Here is a 13,015-nt window from a genome sequence, read left to right as displayed (position 1 = left end):
CCTGAATATCTATTGTTTTTCCTTCCAGAGAAACAACTTTGATTAAATATATATTAAAAAATATTAATATCTATAGTACATAATTAGTATCACTAGAAAGATTTTTAAATATAGTTTTTTAATAAACTTATTTGAAGATACACATCAACGTCAAGAGTTATTAATGGACGGAGGGAGTAACACTCATTCTTCACCACTTCGCACTACCTGACGACTTTTTTTAGACACCTGACGACTTTTTTTCCTTTTTTTTTTTGAGAATCCTTTTTTTTTTCTAGTGACGACCAACTCTCTTATTGTAGCAGCCCCAACCCCAAGCTTCAATGCCCTCCAATTTGGGCCCGCTAGTCGAAAGCCTTTCCGTGCACCGGATCAGATCTGGATGAGGGCATCGGCCGGCCCGCACCTCGCCTCACACATCATATATGTTGACTTCAGCCCTCCGCCAGGCACATGTGACTTCATCGCTGACAGAAGAGGCACATGTTTCACGACAAATGGCTAGTTTTATCAGCACAGGCACGGAAGGAGGACAAAGCACTAGAGCTGGCTTGGCTTAATTGGTGAGTTAACAATGACACAGCCCACATGACATGGATTATACAGGTTCATGGGATATATCCCTAACACAGATTATGCATTGAGATCTCGGCCCATAAAAAGAAAGAAACACAAACACCAGGTTATCCCTCTTGTATCCCTAACCCAGATATATGCTTTCCCTGTTATTTTACCCTGCATATTTGGTTAATCTACTACATCTTGCAGTTCTAGCCTATGCAGGCCAGAGGGAACAAGCTTCGCCATTTTGCATGCACTCCAACTCTACTCTTTGGACACCTGTTTTGCTAAAACATGGCCCAACCGTCCACTTGAGGATGTAGGTAGGTCCCAAAATGTTTGGTTCAGCAAAAGTTTCCAGATATACTCGGAACAAAACTTCTCTGCACCACGAATACAGCACAGATTTTGTAACCATTTACAGATGTAGAAAGTACATCAATAGTACAAACTCCACCAGTCGAAGGATTTCATCAATGAATTTACAGGGTAACTTAGAATAGGCTAGACAACAGATAATGTCCAAACACAAACTAGCCTGATGGAGAGGACTGTACCTTGAAAATCCATTACTGTCTATTCACGATCTCGCGGTAGACTAAATCAACGAATTCATCGTTCTGGCATAAACAATAAACTTTGTCTTAGATGATGGAATACAGCTAAGATCAAGTCAGTGTACTACAAATCAAGAGAAGTACAAAAATATTTACAAGTTTGTTCTAGTTTGATGTTGAATTAAGCTCAATTCTAGCACAACTAAGTTCCAAGTGCTAGCTTCTCACGCATATATGCCTATACTACAGCTAGATACCAAAGACTAAAAAGTAGACTTGAACAAGCAATATACTGAAACCCAACAATCAAAATAATTGTGCATCCTCATAATCAGAATAAGAAGAATACATTCAAATTATACAACAAAATAAAATAGACTGAACAGTGTACCTCCACAAGTCTCAGTAATGCATCTCTGACTTTGTCTCTAGACAGTGCTGGGCTCAAGAATGGTGCAGACGCAAGAGATGGAGACGGATTAGGTGGCGGAAACGGTTGAAGTAATGGAGTCCCATATGGTGGAGATGGTGAAGCCATAGGTAACGGAAAAGGCTGAAGCAAGGGAGCACTTTGCGGCTGCTGAGCGGTACGAGGATGTTGAGGTGGAGCAGTTGGTACTGCAGGATTACTGCGCATCATTGTTGTCTGTGAAGACGTCAATGGTGAGAAAAGTGAAGGATTCACAAGGCTTGTGGACCTTCCTATAGAGCCAGCGCCACCATGAGCATCAGCAGGCACCCCAGAAACCGATGAGGCTTGTGAAGGAAGCAAATAATGCAAGCCTGGTGATTGTGCTGTAGTAATACCAGTTGCTGCATGTGTAGCCACTGGAGTAGTACCAAAAGATTGAATTGGTTGCCTTGCAACAGCTACAGCGGAGTTGCCACCAGCATTTGCAGCTGCCTGTTCCCAGAGATGCACATTTAATAAACACAAAATAAAAGCTAAAGCTGCTATATACTGGAGAAAGTAGATAACAATCTTAGGCTGAAAAGCAGCCAATAGTTAATGGAGTTAAGGGGACCAGAATACAATGTAAAATTAATGAGAACAATTTCCATACACTGAAAAATGCAGATAAAGGATCCTCTTGAACGTGAGTAGTAGTTGACATGATATTTGACGTTTGCGGTTCCAGAGGACCTTCAACCAACGCAGGTGCTGCTTCCAGCTCTTCAAATTCACTGAAACAGGATTAACTAACGACTGTAAAAACCACAAAATTCTACAACCCCCAACCACCAAAAAAAAACTTTACACTACACAAGATGTCATGGCTGAACATTAAGACTAAGGTGAAGTGTCAAATAAGTTCACAAGAACAAGTAGTCATCGGCCATGTTAATGCAGCATCATTATATTGTTTGTTTTCACATAATATGCTAATTGGAGTACAAAATTGTTTCTCATGTGATGCTATGCATACAAGAAAATAAAATGTTGTCCAGTAACATAACAGTATGCGAAAGCAGCTATTGACGTGCCTAAACCGTGACGGGCTCATGTTGGGTTTCAACTCTAGCCTACCCCAACTAGCTTGGGACTAAAAGGCTTTGTTGTTGTTGTTGTAACATAACAGTATGCATATGCCTGAAGTAATTTTTAGTTTTTCACTAGCTATTTGATGAATTTAACATTGAAAGGGCGTACCCAGTGCAGAGAGCTCCCGTTCTATGCGGGGTCTGGGGAAGGGTGTTAGTGGCAAGCCTTACCCTCGCCTGTGCAATGCGAGGTGACCGCGACTCGAACCCGGGACCTTCCGGTCACAGGCGGTAAGACTCTACCGCTTGCACCAGGCCCGCCCTTCGAATTTAACATTGAAGTGTTGAAAAATAAAGAGTAATAAGCATTTTGTTGCTAATACAAGTTTTGGAAAGATCCATAATAAGGAATAAATGCACCATGTCCAACTGATTAGCAAGTCTCCCACCATACCATAAAACATTCAAGTACCTTTGAACAGAGGCAATCTTCGGCTTTGGTGGCACCTTCGAGAAAGCATTCAGAATCCTGCACAGTGTGATGTGTTGGTCACCAAAGGAATAGAAAAGCACCGAGAATTTTGAAAGGCCACAGTTTTGAAAACTGTACTACCCAGATAGTTTCAGATATATAATAGTATAATACGATAAAAGCACTGATGTGGCAAAGAAATAACAGTATGAAGCTGCTGTAGATTATATATGAACATCTGATTCTCATATTGCTAAAAGCTATCACATCAACATAGACAATATCAAAACAATATCAAGTGTTCGCTGGTATATTTATTGTTTTAGTTGCTACAGTTTGTACATTTGGGAACATTAGCACAACACAGGTTCATGGGCCTACCAACTTAAACTAAGGGGTGTCCTCGATTTCAACATTTAAAATGTTCCTTTTTAGGAGTCACCAGATGTTTTCAATCAAAATGTAGAAAAGAATGTAAAATCACTATCTCCTTATCATGTCATTAACTCACTGCCACTGCCACATGTCTTATACTCTTATACCGATGCGCAATAAATATTAGGCAGTTAGAAAGCTCAGTAATTGAGACTTTTTCATATCATCAATGACTGAGATTGGTGGGGAAGGCATGACTGGACTAATATATATCATAGTGTTAACACGACACACACAACACTCAATAAACAATGACCACATCAGAAAAATGAAAAACCTTAATAACTTGATGAAGTTGCCTTTGCTTATTGCAATTCATGACAAGGAGAAGAGCCCTAAAGACAAAAGCAGGAGTGATGATTACATGTTCACAACTGATACCTGCTGAAAAGATTTGCAACTTCTTGACACTCCTGAGAGTTGTAAAACCAAATTCCTATAACTTCTTGAGCAGCATTGTGGTACATTATATAAGGAGCTTGGAGTTGGTATTCAAAATCTCCCAAGAGATCTTCAACTAGATTATCTGTTAACAAGTGGATGGCAATGAAATATGAAGAAAACATTAATGGCAATGTGAAGATACAAGCTGGCTACTTTACATAATAAGCTTCTGCCAATCTCATTTGAGAAGAATAATAAAAAACTATAAACATACAATCACAAACGAGTTTAAAAAGTAACCCATTTAGTCTGCAGCTATGTTTACTTCAACAATATAAATGTGGTATAGAACATTATGGAATACAACAATGTTAACATCATTCTGAAGGTGAATGTCTTTTGGCTTTGTATCAATGGACAAAGTGAAAATGAGTGAAATGCAAGAGTGTCAATTTATCATCCATTAATTTGACAAAATAAAACGAGTACATGCTGCTTTCTCAGCTGGAGAACTATATTTCAGTGAGACAATTACCATATATAATTTTATTAGGTTTGAAGTATTACCAAAAGGGGAAGGAGATAGCAACATCAATAACAAATGATGCAAAGAAATATGTTTGGTTTTCCCCTGAAAACTGAAAGTTTATGAACTTCATGATATAAATTGTGTAAAATCTAAACTATTTTCTGATGGGCAGGAACAAAGAGATATTAGCAGAGATAACTATTAATCACATAAAAATAGAGTTCACAAAGATGTTATTTAAAGTTTCAGACTGCCAGGGTCATACCGGTCATCATGTATGCCCCAAAGGTTACACATAATCAACAATGAGAATTTAGTCACCAGATTATACAATCACAAAAAAAGAAAGCATGATAAAGTACCTGTATTCCTGCGATTCATGACAATGAACTGGAATCTGGGTTGAGCATTCCTGCAAGAAATATACACTATTTGTTGGAAAGACACAAATGGTACAAACACGGCCAGAAAACGTGAACTGCAAAAATTTGATCACTTTTAAGGCCCACAACATTTTAGGTAGCATCAGAATAAGAGACATATCTAGAACTGGAAGACTAAACAAATAGAAACATAGGCACATTCAATAGACTAATACTTGGATATGCAATTGTTCCACTTGTAGAAGTGAATTCTCCCTGTCTGAGCTTCCATTCATTTTTGGCAATTTTAGAAATCTTAAAGTAGCCCTACATGGTAATCTACTGAACTCCGAAATAAACAAATATAGAAACCCAGGTATGTATCTCTCAGAAGGCTGCAGAGCAGAACTAAACAAATTACTAGCGCAATACAATGCTTTAAACTGGTAAAGAACAAAAGCCCTACTCTGCATCTAGGAAACAGAGAGAAGCAATTCACAGCACAACTGAACATATTTTTGCCAGCACAATAATCAGATTCTGCATTTAGTTTCCTATGATCACCAAACAACCAATATGTTTATGATTTATAGTAGATAGAAATTGACAACCTATAAAGTTTCGATGTTTATGCAAGCTCATCTAATGAGGCCTCTGAGAAAGAGAGGCGACAGACCTCTTGACGACGAATAGCGACCCCTCCACGTCCTTCCGGCTCTGCATAAAACAGACAACACGGAGCACAAAAATAAGGTCCGACCAGCCCAATTCTTCACCCACGAATCACAGGGTCAGGGCGAATCAGACAGGCGCGCAGGGGCACGCACCCACTGGTTGACGTCGGTGTCGAAGTCGTAGAGCGTGACGTGAGCCGCGGTGATGAGGATGTCCTCGACGGCGGGGTCGAGGCGCTGCAGCACCGTGAGGTTGAGCGTCCGCGTGCCCTCGCCGTCCACCGCCAGGTTCGGCGTCACCTTCGCCCTCCCGCCGCCGCCGCCGCCGTGGGCCATGGCCGCGCCGCCGCGGGTTAACGAAGGGGGAGCACCCAACACTCTGATGACGGACCGCCTAGGGTTTGGGGATTGGATCGAAGGGATTCGAGGTGACGCAGTGGGCGGAGTCGAGACGAAGAGGCGAAGAAAATAAAGAAAAAAAGGAGTTTTTTTTTCGGTTTCTCCTGTGATCTTTTTTCTGTTGCCTTTTCTTTTCGGTTGCGGGAAACAGGATGCCGAGACGGGGGCGGAATGTTGGTGACTGTATCAGGTTTGGGTGGATTCGGCCGCACGTGACACCCTCACGTGTCCGTGCCATAGACCACCTATATAAAAAAAAAACTAGTTGGATGGAGATGTCACTACGGGCTTGTTAACGCCCACATGTGCACCGAGACGAGGCAGCGTAGAGGAGGAAGATATAACGGCTGATCTATTTTTGAAATATTTAAATATAACACTTGAAATATTAGTTTGAAATAATTATAAAAACACTTAAAAGCCATTTTAAAACATACGTAACATCTAAATAAAACACTTGCAACATATGCGTAAAATATATGTAACATCTAAATAAAACACTTGCAACGTACGTCTGAAAAAATAGATGAAATATTAGAAATAAAAGTTTGCAATATATGTGTACAACCATTACAACATATGCAACATCCCGATCTACTTATGTAGCATCCGCAAAACACATTTGCAACGTATCTTTGAAACATCTAAAACATACGACACGCACTTTCAGCACAATGTCACCTTGTTGCTTAAACGAATGGACGTTCGTCGTTGCAGAGCTCGATGTCGGCGCGGAGATCGGTGGCAGTGTATGGAGCACGCCGGTGCAGCAGCAGCACGGGCCTCCTGCGATTCTCCAACGTCGGCTCATGGCCTTGTTGCTGCTACTCCAGCGCCGCTGCTCGCTTGATCGCAGTCGTCTAGCGTCATCCGCTCGCAGGGGATGGGGAGCGGCGCAGTCGGTGTTGGGGTGCGGCGTGGTGGGGGAAGGGCACGATACGATGCCACAACAGGGGATGGGGTTAGCCAGGCCACAACGAACGGATGAGCGGAGTGGGGAATTTTTCTCTTTTTTGAGAGAGAGAGGCCGGCCTGCTACATAGGACTGGGAGCCACGTCCGACGGAACGGTCGTCCGTGGCGTTTCTAATGTAACTAACATATTGTGTTATATTAATTTACCTTCGATTCGGATGCTTCCTCATTTTTGTTGGCACAACTTTATTTCTTGTCATGTCAATTTTTTGTTGGTATATGTGACAATGAGTTTCATCTCGATGAAATTTTATGGGACTCTCTCTCTTTATAATTAATATGTCAACTCAGCAAATTGTTGATATGTCACAACATTAGATGAGAAACTCCTTTGAAACTTCAATTGAGACTTCGTGAAAGTTTCATGTCCCGTTTCCACAACTTCAATAACAAATGTTGAATACAAAGCTTTTGCCTTCTCAAAGAGGATCGACAGCTCTTTTCCACACCCACGTAGGCTTTTCTGTCTCTTGCCCGTGCTGTGCTTATCCTAAAACTTGAGTTCCCTCTTGGGAATCTCACTGTTTTATCTTGCTTGTTGGCTCCACCCAACATTTCCCTGACAGTAAATGAAAGTAGAAGTATCTGTTTCTCTTTCTTGTTTTTGCTCGCCAAAATTTGTGCATCTCAAAGAGGGTACGACATATACAAGTGGCATATATACAACTCCCACATTTACCATGCATATTGCTAAGTTTTCTTCGCAATTTATTGTAGTTGCAACATCAAAGGTACGGTGCAGACAGATACAACGATATAACATCTCCCGTAAGACGAGGCACAAACATATACTCCCTCCACTCAAATTGTAAGTCCTGTCTTTTATAGATACATACTATTTTTTTATTATGTATCTAGAAAAAGCTAGAATGATTATTTACAATTTGAAATGGTTGAAACTACCAGTTTGATGTAACATTGAACACAACGAGTCATCGGCATAATTGCTCATTAATCATGTGAATCTTGCCAATTCCCAAGGAAGGCTTCAACGTGCTCTTCCCTAACACAGCGGGTGACCATGTTGGCCCCATCCTTCCCTTTCCATGGCAGGCACACCACGCAGGATGGCAGTCATGTGTGGCACACACGGGCACGGCACATCACCCTCACCGGCTTCCTGCCGCCGACTTCAACCTCGTCGAGGCCGATGTTCCTCATGCTTGACACGCTCAGGAGGTTGTAGTTGTACCGAAGCATGTCCTCAGGCTGCGGCTTCGAAGCATGCGGCTTGTCGTCGCCACCACCACCACCATCGTTCCGCTTCAGCTGTTTGGTGATCTGCTCCTTGGCATGCCTTATCATCTTCACTATGTCCAAGATGGGCCCGTTCGCCACCGAGCCGCTCGTCGCGACGACGAGCTGCCCAGTGACACAGTTACCATAGTAGCCATCCTTGGCCCCGACGTGCTTGCGGACATTGGCTACAATGAACAGCAGGGAGGGGGCTTCTGGATCAGAGATGACCACACGAGTGCGGCACTGCCATAGCACAGCGGTCACCGCTTCGAACACAGTGCATGGCTGGCCACCATTCGCATGGCCATGGAACTCGGCTTTGATGCTGTTGATCAAACTCGAAGGCACGGTGTACTCCAAGCAAGCGAAGTCCCTTGGCGCAAGGCCTATCATGGACCGCTGCGCCTAAGCGATCACCGGAGGGAGAGCCGGCAGCCCGCACGCCAGCTCGCCGACGGCCTGCAAGAACTGGGCCATCCCAGCGCCGTCGGCAATGGCGTGGTTCCATGTGACTCCGGCCACGAAGCCACCACAGGAGAACACGGTCACCTGCATCATCAGCAGTGGATCGGCGCAGCCGCACCTGTCGTGCGGGTAGTAGACAGCGAGGTCGTCTGGTAGCATCGTTGCACCTGATGAAAGGCCGAAGAATTTTGCTTCCTTCAGGGCACAGTCCGCGGATGCATCCACGAAGACCACGCCCTCGCCGTTGCATTCGACACGAGCCTGGCCGCCGCCGGCTCCCGGGGCAAGGCGCCCGGCGATGGGGTGGTAGTAGGCCGGCAAGGGCACGGGAGAGGCCCCTTCTTATGGTCTCGGCAGGCTCGTCGATTGGGTGCTCGAACACGAGGAAGCATGTAGCTGGCATGGCACTAAAACCCTTGTCGAAGGATGAGAGGTCTATGCTACTGGTAGTCATCTTCATCTCCAGCTCCTCCTCCGATGGCCGGATGAGCTGCGGCAAGGATTTCCTAACCACGGAGCTCATTGTTTGCCGTGTAGTCTTTTTTTTCTTCTTCTTTTCTTGCTGGTTGTACTGTGAGGACTTTATATATAGCTGATGCTGTTCTTTGGACATATATATATGCCTCCAGCCGATATTATATATATACATGTTAGGAGCATGAACTGGTGGTTGGTTCACAAGGTTTGTGTGTGCTGGGCTATTGCCGTGTGGACTACAGTATCTAACATGCATTTACACAGGAATAACAGATTGGAGACCCGGCCATCAGGAGTTCTTGTTACAACAGATTATATACTAAGAGCTACATAGATCGCCTATAATTAACAAACTCTAGACCTCCTGGTCGGTTGCTTATCTCAAGTTGTCACACAGTTACAAGATAAACACGCATAGCATAGCCTTATCTTCTAACAGAAACCAGCTTGTTTCCGTGAAAATGTTGAATTCCTTCTTCTCGATCGAAATGATAATAAAGAACACTGAGTTGACAAAACAGTATTTTCCTTTGGAATACTAGAATATTTTTTTTGTTTCCTACATTTTTCTTGCGAAAATAAACTTTCCTATGAAATTCCTCCATTCAACGTAGTATTCATGAAGCAATTTTGTAGGGTTATAAACCTGTAAGAATTGTTGCTATGTGGCCCTTTCATTTGGAACAAATGGTTGGCCATCCTCAAATCCTATAAAATTCCTACGAAATGGCTCAAACCATAGGAGTTTTGGAGGAAATCTAACATGAGGTCCAAACTCTTGGAAACTTCCCTTTGTCTCTATTTCTCTCTTCTCCTAGTTCCTTTAGGATTGCAAGTGAAGTGCAACTCCATTCTTATGTTTTTCTTATTTCTGCGTTTTAGATATCCCACATTTCAAACATGCCCTAAAAGGTTTTGCACAACAAACCCTTGCACCCAACCCATCTTTAGTTTTTGGTTTTGCACATAGACGTAACTGCACGACTACATAGTGATTTGATCCCTTTGAAACATGAAATGCTCCCAAAGCCTTATGGTATGCCGACTTATTAAGTTATGATTCCTTTCAATTTTGTCAATAGATCTATTTAATTTTAGGGTTTGTTTGGATCCTTTCATTTGAGCTGAATTAGGATCTACTTCATGAGTTATTTGGCTTAAAATTTGATATTCCATCGCTTTTCAAATCTAGAGTATAGAGCTACGTCAAATTCATATGGTAATAAATGGAAAGAGAGATAGGAAGGAAAAGAAAGAGAGATTCCTGGCGACCCCCACAGCCCGATCTCCTCTGCTCATCTCTCGTGAGTTAGGAAACAAAACGCTTCTTGTGGGGTGAGAGAGTGGAAATTGGGAAATACTCAATGTATTACTCAAGACAAATCAGTGTGTACATATAGGAACAGTGGGGAGCCTGGGACCAGGGCATTCAAGCCTGGGACCGGAGCATTCCACAATGGTCTGGGACTGGTCCCTACAGTATACACTCTAACACGCCCCCGCAGTTGGGCTGGGAGCACAATGAACATTCAGACTGGACCTAAACTCCGTGAAGACGAACATCGGCAAACCTTTGGTGAAGATGTCGACGTACTGGAACGAGGTAGTAATGTGCAGTACGCGGACTTCACCAAGGACGACTCATTCTCTAACAAAGTGTAAGTCAATCTCGACTTGTTTGGTATGCTGGTGCTAGACTAGGTTGGTGGAGAGGTAGACAACACTGATGTTGTCACAATAGACCAACGTGGCGCGGCGAAGAGGACATCGAAGCCCCTACAGAAGATGGCGCAACCAGCAGGCTTCAGTGACTCCATTTGCAATAGTGCGATATTCGGCCTCTGCACTAGACCAGGACATTGTGGGCTGACGCTTAGACGACTAGGAGATGAGGTTGTCACCGAGAAACACCGCATAACCCGACATGGATTTGCAAGTGTGCAGGACAGCCTACCCAATCAGCATTCATGCAGACAATGAGATAAGCTAGTGAGGTCCAATGGAGGTGAAGACAAAGGTCCAGAGTGCCCTGGAGATACCGTAGGATGCGCTTCATAGCACCGAGCTGAGGCTCCTGTGGGTCGTGCATGTAAAGGTTGACCTACTGAATAGCATATCCAATATCCAGGTGAGTAAAGGTGAGGTACTGAAGAACTCCAGCTATACTACGGTAATGGGTGGGGTGAGTCACCAAAGCCCCATCAACAGAGAGCTTGGAGTGAGTATCCACTGGGGTGTTGCATGGCTCGCAGTCACACATATCAGCATGGTCCAGGATATCCGGCATATACTATCACTGAGAGAGGAACAAACTGTCATCTCAGCGCTCAACAATGACACCCAAGAAATGATGAAGAGGTCCCATGTCCGTCATAGAGAATCCTCGGTGAAGAGCTGAAATAATATGCTGGAGAAAACTCATAGACGAAGCCGTGAGAACAATGTCATCAGCGTATAGGAGCAAGAAAGCCATATCAGCATGCCTCGACAGAAAGTAAACAGGGAGGGTCACACTTAGCTTCAATAAAACCAAGGGAGGTGATGTGAGAAGCGAAGAGGCTATGCCAGGCACAAGGGGCCTGCTTCAATCCATAGAGAGACCGACATAGTCGGGTCTGGAAGGATCAACAAATCTGATTGGCTGAACATAGTATATTGTCTCTGTCAAGGTCCCATGTAGAAATGCATTCTTCACATCAAGTGATGAATGGGCCAAGAGTGAGACAGGGCTAAAGTCAGTACCACCCGCATAGTAGCAGGCTTGATGACAAGGCTGAAAGTCTCACCATAATCAATTCTTGGACGCTGAGTAAAACGGCGAAAAAACCACCGAGCTTTGTAGCAGTCAAGAGAGCCATCAAGCAGGAACTTATGATGGAAGACCCATTTCCCTATCACAACATTAACAATGCATGGTCGAGGCACCAAGGCCCATAGCGCATCGAACTCGGCCTGTATGGTGTCACGCCAGGCTGAATCAGAGAGGGTGGTGCGGATGGACGTCGACACCAGGGAGAGGACCGCCGTGTTGAGGTTGAGGCAGTCCACGAGCTGGCGGAAACTAGCTTTTCCACGGGTGCGCATGTTGTGTGCATTCGTGATGGGGACAATGTCCTGTGATGTCGTGGAGGAAGTCTGGCCAGTAGCACACCTATCTCTGCTGGCAACAGCTTGGGACAAGAAGTCCACAGTGGCAGTGGCGCTAGGCACGGCAGGTGTCATTGGTGGCGGTGAGGACAGCCTTGCACCAGAGGAGGGTGAGCCAGTCGGGGGCATGCAGTCGTGCCAGGCAACAGATGGCCCAATGGCTGAGGAGGGTGAGGCAGCGCCTGGGGCAGCATCCATACCACCAGGAAGATAAGTACCTGCATGCACAACACTTGGCCCAACAAGCAAGGCAGAACAATCATCACCGCTAAAAAATTCCAGCATGGTGGGATCCAGAGGGGATGTGGAGATCTCAGAAAAAGGAAACAGGGCCTCATCGAGCACAACGTGTCATGAGACGATTATCCGATTGGAATGGAGATCGAGGCACCGGTACCCTTTGTGATCGCTAGAGTAGCCAAGAAAGACAGATAGGGAGGAGCAAGGTGATAGTTTATGTGGAGTTGTGGATGGCATGTTAGGGTAGCAAGCACAACCAAAAACTCGAAGATGAGTGTAGGAAGGCTAGGTGCCATAGAGGGCAAAGAAAGGAGTGAGGCCATCTAGGGTCTTGGTGGGGTGATGATTGAGAAGGTAGGTGGTAGTATGAAGGGAGTCAACCCAATAGACTGGGGGAAGACTGGCCTAAAATAGAAGGGAACGCACAATGTTGTTAATCGTGCAAAGAGCGCGCTTGGCGCGACCATTCTATTGTGAGGTGTATGGGTACGACATGCGAGGGACTATATTGTGGGTAAGGAAGAACGTGTGGGCTAAGGAGTGGTTGAATTCACGGCCATTGTCACATTGAACTGCCTTGATAGGGGAGTCGAACGGTGTGCACACATACGAGAAAAA

At 44.4% G+C, this 13,015-nt stretch overlaps 2 protein-coding genes and 1 pseudogene across 2 annotated transcripts; all 3 read right to left on the bottom strand.

Moving 5' to 3' along the window:
* Positions 1–423: 423 nt before the first annotated feature.
* Positions 424–5,984, bottom strand: LOC136551133 (mRNA-decapping enzyme-like protein). The gene is made up of 9 exons (XM_066542719.1): positions 5,610–5,984; positions 5,459–5,499; positions 4,783–4,832; positions 3,889–4,033; positions 3,073–3,129; positions 2,183–2,303; positions 1,510–2,022; positions 1,119–1,181; positions 424–944 (listed from the first exon to the last, which is right to left on the bottom strand). Exons 1-8 carry the CDS (start codon positions 5,790–5,792, stop codon positions 1,131–1,133), a joined length of 1,161 nt encoding a protein of 386 aa, XP_066398816.1. The 5' UTR covers positions 5,793–5,984; the 3' UTR covers positions 424–944; positions 1,119–1,130.
* A 1,777-nt stretch (positions 5,985–7,761) lies between these two features.
* Positions 7,762–9,112, bottom strand: LOC136551132 (acyl transferase 15-like; annotated as a pseudogene).
* Positions 7,904–8,461, bottom strand: LOC136548226 (acyl transferase 15-like). Its single transcript, XM_066539831.1, has one exon. The coding sequence runs from the start codon at positions 8,459–8,461 to the stop codon at positions 7,904–7,906; it is 558 nt and encodes a 185-aa protein (XP_066395928.1).
* Positions 9,113–13,015: the final 3,903 nt, after the last annotated feature.

Source organism: Miscanthus floridulus, chromosome 4 (genome assembly GCF_019320115.1).
Source record: "Miscanthus floridulus cultivar M001 chromosome 4, ASM1932011v1, whole genome shotgun sequence".
Taxonomy (NCBI): domain Eukaryota; kingdom Viridiplantae; phylum Streptophyta; class Magnoliopsida; order Poales; family Poaceae; genus Miscanthus; species Miscanthus floridulus.
The sequence above is the reverse complement of the archived record's forward strand: the minus strand, read 5'-3'. Positions and strand labels throughout refer to the sequence as shown.